At 42.1% G+C, this 17,981-nt stretch overlaps 1 protein-coding gene across 1 annotated transcript in view; it reads left to right on the top strand.

Moving 5' to 3' along the window:
- The first annotated feature begins 3,628 nt into the window (after positions 1-3,628).
- The window catches only part of KPNA4 (karyopherin subunit alpha 4), a 28,096-nt gene continuing 13,743 nt past the window's right edge, over positions 3,629-17,981 (top strand). The window contains exons 1-7 of the mRNA XM_048505386.1: positions 3,629-4,003; positions 13,334-13,378; positions 15,118-15,207; positions 15,339-15,368; positions 15,449-15,501; positions 16,391-16,486; positions 16,641-16,726. Of these exons, the coding sequence (XP_048361343.1) occupies positions 3,935-4,003; positions 13,334-13,378; positions 15,118-15,207; positions 15,339-15,368; positions 15,449-15,501; positions 16,391-16,486; positions 16,641-16,726 (469 nt within the window). The 5' untranslated portion in view covers positions 3,629-3,934. The remainder of the gene's footprint in view (positions 4,004-13,333; positions 13,379-15,117; positions 15,208-15,338; positions 15,369-15,448; positions 15,502-16,390; positions 16,487-16,640; positions 16,727-17,981) is intronic.

Below are 17,981 nucleotides of genomic sequence, written 5' to 3'. Positions count from 1 at the left end.
ACTGTAGTGATAATTCATAGCATCACTGATTTGATTATTTAAAAAAAAAACAGAGAAAAAAAGGAGAATGCAAGAAATGATTTTTAAAAAATAAGAGGAGAGGGGCAAAGCAATGAGGTGAGGTACAGAGAAAATGGTAGGCCAAGTGCTGAAGAGGAGATTGGGTGACTGCATAGGGGACATGGATAATGGCCAAGCTTTTTGACGGGAAAAAATAATTGGTTCTGGTGGGTTTTCCAGGCTGTGTGGTAGTGGTCTGGTGGATCTTGTTCCTAACGTTTCGCCTGCATCTGTGGCTGGCATCTTCAGAGGTGTATCACAGAGGGAAGTCTGTTACACGCTGTGACAGGAAACCAAAATGCTTGGCCCAAGAGGAGTAATTTTTAAAAACGCACTGGGAGTGAAAGAATAAAACGAACATGATGGTAACAGCTTGTCCTGAAACAATTATTTTAATCTGCACAGCCCATCAGATATCCAGTAGCCAATCAGAAGCCCTGTTGGGTAGTAGCCTCACTTGGCCACACCTACTTTCTAAAAACACCTGGCAAGCACCAGAGAAGGTGTGAGCAGGTACCATAGCACCTGCAGGCATCACTTCGGGGATCCCTGTGTTATAGCATTAAAAATGTATTTACTTTTCAAATCCTGCATTCTATAATCAATGCATTAAATTTAAACAATGCATAAGTTTAAACTAGTAGCTTATGAATACTTCTTCCTAGAATATCAGATACATGGTAGAATTAGAGAATTGAAATCCACTAATCAGACTTCTGTGTTTTTTACAATGCAATGAACTTTCACCTTTTACTTCCCTAGACAAAATTAGATTGCAACTTGAGAGACACTAGTTCAATGATCCGTATCATTGTCCTTAATTTTTTTGTTATGTATTACATTATAAAAATAGTATTTTTTCCATTTAAATTATAAAAATAGTATTTTTCCATTTAATATGCTAAATCCTGCCCTGGGATCACAAACGTATATGAAATGTAATTAGCTTCCCTTTGCTATTTCCCCATATAATACTTCTGAGTCTGTCCTCGAAACCATCTAAGCTCTTCTTCATACTTTAAATTTTTTTGAAATGAAGAGTTCCGGATTATTTCTTAATATAGCTATGTGACTATGATTCTAATCTCCTTTACTGCTTGCAGAGGCACTTCTGTATGCAAAGGGGGGACAGTGATTTCCACTGCAGACTTCATATTTCCCTTCCCTTCTCCTGCTCTCAGATATCTGTCAAACTCTGGGAGCATAATTTTGGAGGATATGGCCTGAGGGGGAAAATTGTGGAGTTCTTTTCTGTGTGCCTGGCTTCACACACCTAACTTAGGATCCAAGTCTATATAGCGTCAATTATTTTATATGAATGAATGAATGAATGAATGAATGAATGAATGAATGAATGAATGAATGAATGAATGAATGAATGAATGAATGTCTATGTGACAAGGACATTTTAAATGAATGCAGGTGTGAAACTTTTGAAAAAGATGAACAAACCCCCTCCCCTGAAACATGACAGATGTGCAAGAACAATGGCTGACTCGGCATAAGTTTTATCAAGCTGAATGTCTATCATTCAAGGTCTGGAGAAAACAGAATTGTTACGAGTGAAGAACCTGTTGTGACCTCTATACATGCCTGTTTTCATTTTTAATGGTCATGTTGTAGTACCCGAACCTCTAATATTGGCAAAAAAATGAGGGGGAGGGGGGGTTTGAGAAGCAATAATGAAGCATGGGTTGTGAGAGATGAGTAAAAATGCTTATACTTGATTTCAGGTTGTTTTCCTTCATTTATGTGTGTCCGGTGATGCTCTCATGCTGTTCTGTATGTATTTGAGTGCTTTGTCACAAACGTGGAGGGTACTGATTGGGCCAGCACATAGGATACAGCACAGTTTGCCCCTGATAACCTGTGGCTTCATTCTGCAGAAATCACAAAATAGCAGAAATGAGTATATTGCAATTAAACCACAGTCTCTTAAATACATATTAACAAACCTTTTAAGAACATTAATATTACAAATATTAATGGGAGCTAGATTTGGCACCAGCCCTCAAATGGCACAACAGAAAGTCTATTTTTGACAGTTCCTTATCTGTGGAGAGGTATGCTGCTCAAACCTGATTAAGCCAACCAGTTCTGAGCTAGAAATGAGGCCATGTGCCCTGAAAAATGCTCTGAAACTGATACAGAATACAATACTGCACGTAACAATAGCCTTCCAGTGTCTCATTGTAGTCCTGATACTTCTGGGAAAATAGCACAGGCAACAACAGAAGGAGGGTGACGCTATCGCTGGTACTTCTGCATTCAGTTCTGCTAATATCAGGAACGAGAATGTTTTCATAATTTGCAGGGAAACATTGTACGAAAGCGCTTTCCTCTAATAAAGCAGAGAGGAAAAGAGTGTATTTACTACCAGATCTTGTCTCCTTTCCATCTCTGCAATAAGGGGTGAGACCCCTCCAAGTTCCAAAATCTGCAGCTCCATCAGAGTCAACAGTAGTTCCATCATACTAGGAGACCTACACTGTCATTTTGAATCTAGCTTGCCCCTGGCTGTACCTGCCAACCCAGCTTGCAGAAAGCAGGGTGATTTACCTGGAAACAGAGTCCTACAGATTTGTTGTTAAACAGTAGCCCTGTACACTTTACGCTACAGTAAACGTGCATGCAGTCCATGTACAGCCCACCCATTTGATTTGCACACTTATATCTTGTAGTCAACACACAACCCCAATTTAAACCCAGTGTTCATCAAGGTATAAGTCCAAAGTTTCATGTTAGGGGCTTTGGTTCCGTAGTAGAGCATCTGCTTTGCGTTTAATCCCTGGAGTTTTCAGCTAAAAGGACCAAGTGATGTGATGTGAACAACCTCATCCTGAAACCTTGGAGAGCAGGTGCTGGACAGAACAGATGACGCTGATCTTGATAGACCGACTCATTAAACACGTGTGGTCTCTTGTGTCCATGCAGAAGTCTGGGTATAGATGCAGGATGCATGTGAATATGAACTTTTTTTTTTTGCAGATGTCTCCACACAGGCCTTCTGCACATGCAGAATAATGCACTTTGCAGCTGGATTTTACTGTGCGGAAAGTGCATTATTCTGCATGTGCGGAAGGAGCCCTACAACCCGCCCCCCCCCCCCCCCCCGCAGTGCATGATTCATTTCTTTTCATATACAGCTTAGCAATTCTGCAAAACACGGCCACCCCACCATTAAAGAGCTAGACTAGATGACCACCTCCAAGAGTTTCAAACAGAACTCAGGAAAAGAACCCTCACGCGACGTTGCAAGCCGGCGCGGAGGACAGGGAAGAAAACTTATAGTCTTATGGTTTATTTATTGCAGTCACAGACAAGCCATCAAACTTAGAATAGGGGAGGAAAACTACGCAACGAATCGGCACAGCTCCCCCTATCGACCGGAACGGGAACACCCCTCTGGGCCGCCGTCGCTCCTTTTCCGCCTCATAATGCCTCCTCTCCCAGGCGTCTCCCGTCTTCTCCCCGCCCATCTCACCCATTCCAGCCAATCGGAAGAGGGCGGCGGCCGGGCGGGCGGGCGTGGCTGTCGCCGTCCGTCTGAGAAGCCCCCGCCCCGATCCCGCCCCTCCTTCCCTCCCCCCCTCCCTCGTCGCCTTCGCTACCGGCACATCCCGCCGCCCCGCCGAGGCCTCAGCCCACGCGAGCCGCTCGGGCAGGCCGCGCCAGCAACCGAGCCAGGCGCCGGGCCCAGGCGGGCGGGCGGAAAGGAAGGAGGGCGGGCGGACGGCGACCCAGGAAGCCTGAGGAGAAGCGGGCGGGCGAGGCCGAGCGGCGCCGGGAAGGGGCCCCGGCTGGGTCCGGCCTGGGTGAGGCAGGAGAAAGAGGAGGAGGAGGAGGAGGAGAGGCCGCGCTCCCGCCTCCCGCCATGGCCGACCACGAGAAGGCGGACAACCAGCGGCTCAAGAACTTCAAGAACAAAGGCCGCGACCTGGAGGTAACGCCGTCCCGGCCGGCCCGCCGCTGGTGCCCCGCTTGGGCACGGGGAGGGGCCCGGTGGGCAGGCTTAGGCGGCCGGAGGACAGGCCCGGGAGGGAGGGAGGGAAGGCAGGCAGGAAGGAAGGAGGCCTCAGCTGTGGCGTCTTCGCTCCTCTCCCGCGGTGGGGGCGGCGGGGCCTGCCCAGTAGAGGCACCGCCGGCTATGGAGGTCGCGGCGGGAACGGACTGTGGGGAGTCCTTTCTCCCTCGGCCCTGAGAGGTGGGAAGAGGAGGGCGCCGCCTCGTGTCCCCCCTTTCCCTCTCCGACGGGAAACGCTACAGAAAGGAGCGGGGTGGGCGAAGGACTCGCTGAAATACTGTTTTAGGGTGAGGATAAAGACGGGCCAACGAGGGGAAAATATATGGGAGGTTTCAGGTTTGTCGAGAGGACGCTCCGATGGAGACTGGAGTTTGTGTTCTCAAGCGTCCCGAGAACCAGAAGACAAATAGGGCGATTGGAGGAAGTCTGACATCCCGGAGGAGACCTGCGCGTTGGAGTTTGGGTTCTTCCTCCCCACTCGCATCATTTCTGCCCTGCGACTTTCTGAATCAGCCTCCTCGGTGGTGGCAATAAGTAGGTGAAGAGGAAGGAAAGAAGAAAACGGGCTGGTGGTGCTGCTGCTGCCGCCGCCTCTGGAGTGGGTGGAGGCGCCCCCTCCTCCCCACCTACTCTGTCCATGAGCTTGTCAGGTGTCACGTGCATTTGTTCCCCACCACCCGCATGCACGTTTATCAAGCGAGGGGGTAAGGCCTCGGCGCTGTGGAGGCTTAGGAAGGTGGCCCTTCTTTTAGCCCGCACGCTGGGAGAAATAAATCTTCAGGGATGCTGTTTAGTTGAAATTGCTTAATCATGCCACGTTAAAAAGAATAAGCCGGTTCTCTGACTTTGCTGCACGGTCGCTGGGAGAAATGTGGAACGCTCTTATGAGAAGCCTGCCTGTCTTTTTGGAGCCCGGGCATTTTTTTTTCAAAATGCTATTAATGGAGAGGCATTGTGTTTGGAAAGGTTAATGCTGCTCAGGCTGCTGTCAACATGGAAATGAAGTAGGGAAGGAACGTTAGTGACATTTCACCAGGTGGTTCACTGTGAGAAATATTTCCAAACCCTGCTTGTTAGGTTGCCTGTTTATGCTCTCCTTTCAAAAACAGTATGGCTTACGAATGTCTTACCACAGCCTCGTTCGGGATATAATCAAGTGTGGAAGGCCACCCTGATATAAGTAGATGCTGCTGTTACCTCTCATTTGAACATAGTTTTAGCAGTGTGTAGAATCACTAGGGAGACTGATAAGACTATTGACCTGATTCTGTCAGTTAGGTTCCCAGATCTCCCTGCTCCTGTCCAGATATACCTGAAAACTTCTGGTTCCGCTTGTGTCACTTCATGACTGGCTTTGTATAGCACATAGTATGTGTGTGAGCAGTATGTAGAAATATTGCTGTCAGCATACTGATGCTGTCTTGTTCCCTACATTATAGTTAATGTTCGCAAGCGATGAGAGAAGGCACGTTTGTATTTCAGATTGCCCCTGGCTTCTCTGTGACTCCCCTACAGATTTCTTTGGGGAGATATGGTTCCAGGTTCTGCTGCATAGTGGATCCATCGTAGCAGAGAGATCCACCCATTTGGAGGATGGTGGACTATAAATGTGAAATAATAAATAAATAATAAATAATAATTTTTATACTGCTTATCTTATTTACAATGTTTATGAAATATTTAAACCATTTTGTAAGATTTGTCATGGTCTTGACATGTATCTTTAGAACGCATTAAAACTGGAGATTTCCTGATACAATGAACACTTTTTTCAAAAAACTATTAAAAGGTCGAGTAAGATTGGTTACCAGCCCTTCTCTTGGTTACTTTCTGTGGTGTGCATTCTCATGCCAAAGTTCTGCATCTCCATTGCGCCTATATTTTAGTTCAGAGATATGCTCCTTATAGTGTTCAGAATTAAATCATGAGGTAGACTGCCTGTCATGCAGAAGAGACAAAGTTTGTAGCATCATAGCATCAAATTGTGGTGCTAGGAACTTGTTTTATCCTCTTTCCGGCCACACTCTACATATGAAATCCTCTATACATTTTTAAAATCTTTTTAGCTACCAAGTCACAGCTGACCTATGGTGACCCTGTAGGGTTATTAAGGTAAGAAGCATTCAAAGGTGGTTTGCCTTCATGTCACAACCCTGGTCTTCCATCCAATTACTAGCCAGGGTCTGTGCTGAGAGTGTATGATTGACCCAAGGTCACCCAGCAAGTTTTTATGGCACAGGTGGAGACTTGAATCTGGATTTCCCAGGTCCTGGTCTGTCACCTTAACCACTATACCAGGCTGGTTCTCCCTCTACCCATAAGTTGGATAATAGTGTAACAAATAGTGTATCAAGATGGATGCTTCATGGTTTCAAGTTCCACTTCCCTGGCGCTTCAGGAAGCAAGTCTGAACCCATTGCTCCTGGAACACAAATGAACTTCCCATTATTGAAAGTATCTGATCATGGAAGGTGAAATGAAAATGATGGGAGAATGGGAATAGATCTTCCAAGCATTTTAAAATTGGTAAATAATTGTTGGCCTTCCTAAATCAGAACAAGACTGTGGCTTTGGGGAGAGGGTAATATTTCTATTTTTCCTACTTCAGATGGCCTTGAGCTATTTGCTTTGTTTGGGGAAACATAAAGGCCTGTATATTACCCAGCAGTGGCGTAGTGGTAAAGAGCAGGTGCACTCTAATCTGTGGAACCGGGTTTGATTCCCCACTCTGGCACTTAAACTGTGGAGCCTTATCTAGGGAACTAGATTAGTCTGTGCACTCCCAACACACGCCAGCTGGGTGACCTTGGGCTAGTCACAAATTCTTCAGAGGTCTCTCAGCCCCACCCACCTCACAGGGTGTTTGTTGAGGGTGGGGGAAGGAAAGGAGATTGTAAACCCCTTTGAGTCTCCTTACAGGAGAGGAAGGAGGGGGTATAAGTCTAAACTATTCGTCGTCTTCTATATGCTCTTTCTTGGCAGTGCAGATAACTTGCAGATGGGGTGGGAGGAATTTGAGGTCAGCGTTAAACATCAAATCAGGAGACTTACAGCTGCTGTTTACTGATTTAAAAATGCTCAGGAGATCAGTTCATGGATTTCACAGTATTTTATTTGATTGACCTTGAGTCACCCAAAATCTAGCTGCCTTTGCAACCACCTCTGCACTTGTGCACTTTTTGAATAGATAGGTTTATTCCAGACATTCATATTAGTAATAGTTTTATTAGAATTTTCAGAGAAGACTTAGGTGGGAGAATATAACTCAAAAAAATTTCATCTGAGATGCTATCAAATTGGTAGACATCTCATGAGTTTTGCAGAGACAAACATTTATTATTTGCTTCATTATTTACCCTGCTTTTGTCCCCAGTGGAGACTGAACCAGCTTTCAATATCATTCGCCACTCTACCATTTTATTTTCTCAGCAGCTCCTCTGCAAGGGAGGTTAGGGTAAGAGACCGACTGGCGCAAGGTCACCCGACAAACTTCTATGGCTGAGTGTGGATTCAGCCCTGGGTCTTCCAGATCCTAGATACAACGCTGCCTCTCAAAGTATTATTTTTGCGGATACGATTCTTGGCAAGCATGTGGCCTCTGTGATGGGATGTAAGAAAAAGCTTGGTAGAAAGCATGATTTGTGCCAGTAAATAGCACCTGATACTTCCTGTTATTTTGAGAATAACTTCTCTGAGATTTTTGCTAGATCATATGAGTTGAATCCTGTGCCGCTTTTCTGCCAGTTCAAGAAGTCTTCCTCTTATAGAGACTTTGCTGATGCTAGACACAGGATTTCAACTTATTCCTTCTACAGTTACCAGTTTTGTGCAACTCAGTCTACATTGTCGTCGCCCCCCCCCCCCCCCCCCCAACCACCAGCAGTACCTATACAGTGCTTACAAGTGACTGCTAGGGGAAAGGAAGAGGCAGGAAAGATCTGTCTCTTGACAGCAGCTTCCTGGGGCACTGCATGGGCCCCAGACCAGCATCTTAATCTATTAACTGTTGCTTGGAAGATCTTATGTGTGTAGTAACCCTTTCTGTCAGTATTAGGGAAGAAAATAATTTGAATAAATCTTTAGAAGAGCATTGTACTTAAAATTGCAGTAAAATATGCTTATGAGAAACCATGTCATAATAGTTATAACATAAGGTCCGTTTGAAAGTGAATGAAAGAATCGGTGTCTTTGAAAAAATGGTTATTTGCCCATTGATCCTGGGACGTTGGTCTGAGGCACAAAGAGACTAGTCCAGTTAAGGTACCCACAAATCCAGCTTTAACTGTATGTTTTGTATATCCTTTGGCTGGTTCTAGAACTAGGACAACTACATTTGGGCGAAGCTGTCCTACACTGCAGGCCTTTCTTCAGTTTGCATGGGAAAGAGGGGCAGTGTTGAAAGCCTGCCCAAGATAAATTGACCAGCCCTTTGTTACTACACATTGTAAGATATACCACAAGATACTTTATAGTATCACTGAAGATACCAGGTCTTGATTATAACTGATTTCATGCAATTGTGTTGAGGAAATCCTGAGAATATATTTTAGATTCTATACTATTTTCATGGAAGTGCCTAAAATTACTTCGATTGGGGCAGCCTTTGGCTTGCTTATGTGCTCAGGTTGGCCTTGGAGAAGATTGAGGATTAAACTTCTGGAATATTGAGGGGTTCCTTCTCTAAACCAGGTTTGTGGTATCCACTGTGCAGTGTATTAATTTTAAAGGGCCTTGGTAGTGTGGGTACCTTTGTATTAGAATGTTAAATTTTAACTACCGGTACATTCTGTGGGGGAAAATAAATAAAAATTAGAGGAAATGTCGACCAATCAAGTAATTTGACAGCCCAGATAGTTGTGCTATAAGATTAGGGGAGTGGGGAGGTATATTTCAGAAGCCCAAGCAATATTATCTAAAACAGTAAACACTGGTGTACTTTAAAATAGTGAAACAATAATAGAGAAAAATACTGTGGAGTTAGGAGTTTGTTTGGCGATCCTGTTGCATGCTGAAAAGGCAACTCTTCAATTTAGATCTTCAGATTTAATTGGAAAGCTGCTTGTGTTTTCCAGAGTGCCAGTGGCTTCAGTGGAAATTTAAATAATTGGGGAAGGAATTTAGATCTGTAATGTTGATGTTGATCATGGCCACAGAGAACAAATGCAGCAATTGAATTCTAATTCAGAATAATTGTGAACACCGTCCCACATTCCAATCAGAAATTTTAAATGTCAGATAATGGTTGGTTCTTAATACATCATAATTTATGAACCACTTCTATGAGGATACACTTTGATTAGGTGTCTTCACTGGTGCACTAAACGTTTTGCTGCTGTGAGGTTTGTTTGGATTCCTTGTGGAGACGAAAGCCTTGTGGGCTGATTTTTATTTATTTGCTGAAACTCAAAGCAAATTATAAAATATAAAAAACAATTTGGAGTGCACAAGTAATTATGTAGTAGGGCTGAAGTTACAGAATTGGGGAAAAATGTGCACACATTTGCCTTGAGTCTCAGCAAATAAATAAAATTAATAAAAATACGGCCCCAAAACTAAAACATAAGATACCATAATCATGCAGAAAATGAATTACAGAAGGACACGGTGCCTATATGTATTTTCTCATGAGGATACTTTTCCTTGAATTGAGTAGGATAGTGCACACATGTCCTGCTCAAAGTAGTCCCATTTGATCTTGAGGCAGTTGAATCCCAGGGTGTTGAAATTCACATGCACTGATGTGGCTGGAGGGGGACTATAAAATTGTCCTTCTGTCTCTTGTCAGTGGGGCTGTGTTAATGGAAGAAGGAGAGGGTGATTTTTGTCCCCATTTTTTCCCTTCAGTGTAACTGCCTAACCTGTGTGGAGAAAGTCCATGTAGGCTGTAGACCTGCATTCTCAAGAAATCAAGTTTCCCAGGGTTCAGTGGGACTGGTGGAAGGTGGCAGGGAGATCCCCAGGAAAGATCCCTGGTCTTTGTACTTGCAGATAATGTTATCCCACCTACTATAAGGTTGTGTAAGAGATTATGCAAGAGATTCAGACAAACTTTCTTGTTTCAGTTCTTGTGTTGTTTTTTTCTGAACCAAGGTGTTTTTTGTGTAAAATTTGAGATTTCTAGGGGTCTGAGTACAGGGAGGCACTGAACAGTAAGTGCATGATATATCTCCGGGATTAAATGAGATGTTACGAAGTTTTTAAACTTTTCAGTGTGTCTCAAAGTCCTCTTGTCATTTTTACAAATTGTATTTTCATTGATGGCTAAGCTATTGTCCCTTTCTCTTTTTTTGCCAATGCCTTAGCCAAATGAGTGGATTGCAGAATCTTTACTTATGCAAAATTAACATTTTAAGAAAAACCTGAATGGATGTGCCTAAAATGCTCAGCTGATATACTGATGTTTTTAAAGCATGCTGGGGCCATATCGTCTTTCAAATGTTTTTAGCCAGAACTGCGAGATTTTTTTCATTTAACTCTGCTTTTGCTGGATTTGAATCCTCTGGTACTTTTCTCAGTTTTAAGGCCTTCTTTTTGAGTTGATATTCCAGTTGAAGAATGGTTGAGTCTTGTATTTTAACCTCCAATTGTGCAGAGTCCATCTCTTGCTTTAAGGATTTTACTTCCTCTTTGGTCTTTTTCACTTTCTCCTCCATCTGTTCTGCTTTCTGGAATTGACCTTTCATCTCTTGAATACCTTTACTAAGCTGTAACATCATTTTTGGTATGTTGTTATTGACAAGAGTCTTTCAGGGAGTCTCATTTTGCTCTAAGCATGCTGGCAGATATTCTCTTAAGACTTGCAGTTATTTCAAGGAATGCAGATCCCTTTCTGGTTTCTGCCATATTCATAAGTTCCACTAGATGTCCATTTCCACATTTTTAGTAGCTAGCTGGTGATGTAATAGTAAAGTGTTTCTTTTCCAGTTTAGTTTTGGCAACCAGCCAACTGAGAGGGAAAAGATCTGGGGGTTTTCTCTTAAAACAGCTTTCTCATTTAAATGCTTTCTCCTCTGAGACTGTCTTTTAATATAGTTTTCTTTAAACTCTTTTTCTACGTTCTACAGTCATTCATCATTTCTTTTAGGAAGGACTCCTTTCTCAGTTTCTTTATATCTTTATTCCATGTGAAAGGGATACATGGTTTGGATGTTTCCTCCCAAAGGGGGTCGATAGCTTAAGTTGGAAAAGATGGCAATTGCCACCACCTTCAGTTTCTTAACTCCAGCAAACTTCTGTAGTGAGTGCTTCCGTGCGATCCTGCTTGAAGAGATCGCTTTAGGAGTACATGTGGCTTCTCTGGCTCTCCCCTTCATCTGGGGAGGCTTTTGCAGCAATTTTCAGAACGACACACTTGAGCTTTGGTGCCTGGCTGAGCCAAGCCAGGCACAACCACTCAGTGTCATGTCTGTAACAGAAGCCCATTTCTTATGGCTTAAATTGATACTTGGAACATAGGATTTTCGAGTGTTCTGATGTTCATGTACCAGGTTCATAGTAACTTGGTACACTAAACCTGCAAGGGAAACTAGTTTTCTTACCCTTGTATTGTAGAGCTGTGGCTTGTCTGGCTGAAGGGCCACTCGAGGAAGGTAGGGGCAGGTGGCAAAGTGACTCCTGGAAGCAGTTTGGGCTGACACTGGGGGATTTGCCCTCTGGGAGCATGGTGGAGATGTTAGTTGCTTTCTACCCCAGATTTGTGGCCAGTTGCGCTGTGACCTGGGCCAGGAACCTATGCCACCCTTTGGGGTGGTGTAAATCCATTAAATCCTATGGAGGGTTTTCTGGCAGCAAGGTGTTTGGTTTTTTTTGGCGGGGGGATTCACCATCTCCCTGCTGCTAGAAAACCGTATAGCAGGTGGAGGGGTGGCACCATCTGCAGCCACCCAGGGCTATGGAGTGGGCTGCCTGACTGAATTGGAAACTTCCCAGTTTATGTTCTCAGTCACTGCACTGTGCCAGACTGACAGCCACTTAAAACCTATTTTATTGAAAGGTGGTCTTCTTTTCTTGTTCCTTTATTTTGCTTTCCTTGATTGGCTTTTAGGTGGTTAGCAGAGAAGAATATATCTGCTGGGATTTAATGTTGAATTGGGGAGGGAAGGATCCTTTCAGGCTTAATCCTCTGCGCTTAAGTTAACAAACTGCGTCAAAGTTGTAGTGACAGAGCTATGCAAGAGGTCTTCCTATATTTAGAATGCTGTGTTCTTATACTAGATAGCTTAATATTGATGTGTAGCAGTGCCTTTAATCTGATTCATTAATTTCCATTGAAGGGCCCTGGACAAACTACTTGGAAGGTAGATGCAGGACGGCTGCATGGTTTTTAACATCAGGGCTGAGAATGTATAAAACAACTCTTGACTGAATTTGTTATATCTATCTTAAAATATAGTTAACTATCTGAAAGCTGGCTTGTTTATAGAAACAAATGTTGCATACATTTAAGATCTTAGTCTGCAAAGTCACTTGTAACTCGTTGGAACACATCTTTTTACCTAATTCTATAACAAGAACCACATGCTTCTTGTTGGCTGGCTGTTCTTTTTAAGACCATTGTGAATGAATGGGTCTTCTTGCTGACAGGCAAAAAGTATTATGCATGAAGTGCATATTGACTTAAAGATGAATGCTTAAAATATTATCTGGTGTATTGTGCAATGTGGTATGGATGTTGTATCATAGGTTGTCTCCTGTACAGAGAGATTGGACTAAATCTTAATTACAGAGTTGGAGCAAGTGTTTAAATCTGTCAGTACTGTATGCCACATCCAGAAATTTTAATTTCGGTCTAATATTTTCAAGTATTAGAAAGATGCAAGTGAATAACATAAGCTGTTCTATTCCAAACTTGGGATCATACTGCAGTAATAATGGGGATTATAGTAAAGGGGGAAAGTTCCTTCCTTTTACTCCTGTACCTGGAGTATGAGGCAAGTGAATATAGATTAATAGTACATCCTTAGTTCATAGGGCAGTATTAAAGTTGGAAATATGTCTCTCATGGAAGTGTGCAGGCTAGTAAACAAAGTTAGTAACTGGAATGGAATAGAAAGAAATGATTTCAAACAAATGATATCTAGTCAGGCACAAGTGAGACATGGTTTCTTTTTTAAACTCCTTGGGAACTGTTTGAAAGAATACAAAGTGAAAATTACACTCTCTTGTAACAATTATTTCAGAAATATTTCTGGACTATGTCTTAATGAATGTTGCGAGCAGGATGTAATTGTCTTGTCTTGACTCTTTCAGACAATGAGAAGACAACGAAATGAAGTAGTTGTGGAATTAAGAAAGGTAAGATTTTGAAAATATTTTCACTACTAATTGTTTGAACTGCCGTGGCCTCCGTGTGCTCAGATCCTGTGTTCAGACATCATAGAGAAAGAGAGGGCTTTTTATGTCTCCTGTATTCTTGTCCCTGTATATGAAAATCCTGTGATGCAGAGTGGTAAGCTGTAATACTGCAGTCCAAGCTCTGCTCATGATCTGAGTTGGATTCCAATGGAAGTCAGTTTCAGAAAACTGACTCCAGGTTGACTTAGCCTTCCAAGGTCAGTAAAACGAGTATCCAACCTGCTTGGGGTAAAAGTGTACATGAGTGGGAAACGTGATGGCAGACCACCCTGTAAAACAAAGTCTGCCTCATAAACGTTGTGATGTGACATCACCGCATGAGTCAGTAATGACCTGGTTCTTGCACAAGGGACTACGTTTATCTTTATACTCCTATACAGGCTTTCTCCTCTTCCTTGTCATGGTGCACTCTGTGGAACGTATTTCATAATTTGACTAAAATTGCCAGCTTCTACTAAAAGGAACGCAATCATCAAGATTAGTTCCATTTTTCAAGCCACTTAATAATATATTTTGACTTTATTTTTTACTGCCTTCAGCTTTTTCTTTACCTTCAAGTTAAAATACAGGTTTGATGGGTTAAACCGCAGGATCAAAATGTTTGGGGATCTCTGATATAGATTTCCTCAAGCTCATGACCGGGACATGACATCTTTTTTCCCCATCAAAATATAGAAGTTTGCTGTTTGAGACCTTGGAGAGATTATATAACTGTCCTGGCTACAATTTGTTGATAGATAAATTAATATGCAATATGACTAATAGCATATCTTTCAGAGAATACAACTATATGTTAACTTGTAACATTAGGAGAAATTTCACTTTGTACAAAGCTAATCATTCTGTTACCCTTTTTCCCTCTAGTTGCCTTTTTCTTAAGCTAAAAATGCCAACTTTTCTCCTATGAAAGATGTTCCAATCCTTTGATCAATAGTTGACTTTCTCTGTACTTTTTGCAGTCATACAATATCCTTTCTGAATACAGTTAATGAGAACTGTACACTGTATTATCAACCTATGTTGCTTGGTGGCATTTTTATTACTAAGCTTTAGAATAAGCCCTGAAGCCTTTCTTTTCCCTTACTATTCAAGACTTTTTCTAGCCCTGGTTGTCATTCAGATAGGTAAACAGCTTTAGCAGGAACCTGCTTTCACTTGATCTGCTTCACCTTTATCCAGCTTCACATAAAGCATTTGAGCTCTACTAAGACTACTGCTTAAAACCGTACCATTGTTTTCCATGCATAATAATGGATTACTTTAAGCTCAGCACGTAAGAGGTGGGCATTTGCTCATATTATTTTCTGGCTCCATAATAAGTATTTTTTATTATGCTTTGGACTCTTAATTTTTGAAAAATCTCTAGGTACAATAGATGTATAAGTTCTTTTTGGATGACTTGTCTGTGGCATATATAACACAAGAAAATGTTTGAGAAATAAATAGGCTGCTGTGAATTCAGTGTATCCAAATAGTATTAGGTCTTCTGAAAAGAATAGCTGGCATGCGCTCTTAGAAACTGTGGGAGGTTTCAAGGGATGGGTAGTTGCTGTTCTGAATGGTGCTCTTCTTCTTCTGTAGCTGCTGTTCCATGATCTTTGTGCATATCCTTCTTTTTCTGTTTAAACTTTGGCAAATATTGTTTGCTGGAATGTAACAATATATTTTCTTATCAAAAGACTAAGAGAGACGAACATCTGCTAAAGAGAAGAAATGTACCGAACGAAGATATCTGTGAAGATTCTGATATAGATGGTGATTTCAGAGTGGTAAGAACTGAAGTAATATAATATGCATAAACAGTTCTTTGTATGCCTTTATTTATTTATTTATTCGATTTTTAAGCTGCCCTCCCCCAAAGGGCTCATTTCTAACATCTGCAATTTCTAATTTGTTGTAGCAAAACACCTCTCTGGAGGCGATAGTGCAGGTAAACATAACCCTTATTTTTCATTCTCCTCCACACTTGATAAATCGTAAAGGTCGTGATCCCTGAACTTTTTGTTGTAGAATGCTTCAAGTGACAACCAAGGTGTCCAGTTAAGTGCAGTCCAGGCTGCAAGGTAAGAGCAAAACGCCCTTGCTTTTCCAGTTTTACCATGGCAGTTTCTACAGTGTACTTTGTAGTAATGAAAATAATTTGAGGCTTTAAGATCTTTAACTCTTTGACCTAAGGGTATTTGCCTGTAGGAGAGATCTTGTCAAGTTTTAAAAAGGGGTTGTGTTGTGTCCTTTTAAAAGGTAGCACATGGATAGTTTTGCTTGCCTTTGTATTTCTGTCAGTTTAATCCAGATTTATTCTATTTAAGGCATGGTAGAGGAATCAGTTTTAGGAGCAGTAGGATAAAAAAACAGTATCTAAGACAGTCAAAATAGGTTAGAATAACTCTTAAAATTATTTAAATTGTAGCAGTTACGAGTGAGGGAGCATTAGGGTAATTCCTGCCGATTTTCTAATAGTTTGAGCAGTGGTCCCTAACCTTTTTGACCTTGTGGGTACATTTTAAATTCTGACACATCATTTGCAGTCGCAAAATACCTGCCGCAAAAGGCTTGCTGATGCTTACCTTTAGTCACATAGTGAAGATCCTTGTGCTGTGGGGGTGCAATTGCTGCCAGAGCAATGTTTTGAAAGGCTGCACAGCTGATCGAATCTCCAGTGGCAGTGAGAATCCTTGTAGGCAAAAGCCCAACCTGGCACTGCCCACTTTCTAAGAACACTTTGTAGGCATCAGGAAAGGGGGAAATGGGCCCCGGGACACTCATGGGCACCACAGTGAGAATTCCTGCATTATAGCATTTAAAGAGAAGAAAGGGGATGTGCTAGAATAAATAATATTTTTGGATACTAATGCTAGTTTTCTTTTTGAAAACTTATGCTAGTTTTGTTGGAACAGTGTGAATGTTGCCTGCAATGTTCTTTTTCTCTTTCTCCAATGTGCTCTGAAACAGAAAACTACTATCAAGTGATCGCAACCCACCAATCGATGACTTAATAAAATCTGGAATATTACCCATATTAGTTCATTGTCTTGAAAGAGACGACAAGTGAGTATTGTTCTGTTTTATTTGGCAAAATTTATATCCCATCTTTCTACCCTCTTAAGACTGTCTTAAAGATATTTATTGGTTGTGAAATGTTCTTTGCTAGATGAGGCACTTGAAAATATTGAAATAAAACTAAACTTTTTTTTCCCAACAGTCCCTCTTTACAGTTTGAAGCAGCATGGGCATTGACAAATATTGCGTCTGGAACCTCTGAACAAACACAGGCTGTAGTTCAATCCAGTAAGTTTATCACTATTTAATAGTAGGGAGTGCATTAATGTGTATAGTAAAACTTACAAACATTCCTTTGAAGATCAAGTAATGGAGTAAAACTGTACACACATTGCATTTCTTGCTCAGCATTGTTCACCAGTGCAAAGCAATAGGTTAAAAGTTATAATTTGAAAGGTGCTGAATATGCTTCCTTTCTGTGATATTTGGAAGTAATTGATTGACTTGGAACATCAGTATTGTAAAAATATTTTTGCTTCTTGATGCTGTTAAGAAACAACACTGCTTTGTTCAAGCTCTCTTAGTGCAAACAGTTTTAGGTTCTTTGCATAAATTGCAGTTGGAAAAATGTCAACTACCTTTTCAAACAGGCACGCATAGTTAAAAATAAAATTTCTCCTACCGCTGCAGAGATGAGTTTCAATATACTGGCTGTAGTTGTCTTTATATACCGTCAATGAAATTTAGAACAAGTAAACGCATTGCATGTTGTATGTGAGTTGTACATTGGTACAAATCCTATTATGTACAATGGGGTTCTTAATTTAACTGGGTTTGAGTAACAGTTGTGGGGGGATCTCCCACAGTTTCCATTTTCCCACCAGAATTGATAGTTACTGGCTCATGTAGGTCTTTGGTTAACATTTGAGTATGTTCATCCCCATTCAAGAGTCAGGCGCCCAGCTGCAGTATCACAGCCACCCCCTACCCCCCTCCAAAAAAGGTGCTTCCCAGTGGTGTGGGGGAAAATGAAAAATCCTCCCCAACGCCTCGAAGCCTCTGTGGGGCTCAATATACTGCCCAAAAGGGACCCATAAGTCTAAATTCCTGGCCACCAGCGTAATGCCGCAAATGGCTGGGAGGGAGCTGACTAAAGTCAGCTCTTCCCCGGCCTGCCTCTGCTCTGTCAGTGACTGGGATGCTGGCACCGTGTCCCAGCACTGGGGGGAGGCAGCTGCACACGGGTAGAATTGCCCCTCCACCAGGGTAAGTGCCCCAGGAAGTGTAATCTGCCGGCATGGCCGCATACTGTTTCCACCTGCAGATTTGCCCACCTTCCAGATGGGGCTCTTTGACAGGAACGTCTGTATTTTTTCAACTGAATTTGGTCAAAATTCATAGTAGTGTTTTTTAACTGCTTTTAGAACACTGCTATGCTGCAGTCTTCTATATCTATTATGTCCCAGAAACCTCAATATAATATGAACCCTCCAGACACCAAGATCTTTATGGCCCTCAGCATGAGGATCAGAACCTCCATACA

This window comes from Sphaerodactylus townsendi, linkage group LG08 (assembly GCF_021028975.2).
Source record: "Sphaerodactylus townsendi isolate TG3544 linkage group LG08, MPM_Stown_v2.3, whole genome shotgun sequence".
NCBI lineage: Eukaryota > Metazoa > Chordata > Lepidosauria > Squamata > Sphaerodactylidae > Sphaerodactylus > Sphaerodactylus townsendi.
The sequence above is the reverse complement of the archived record's forward strand: the minus strand, read 5'-3'. Positions and strand labels throughout refer to the sequence as shown.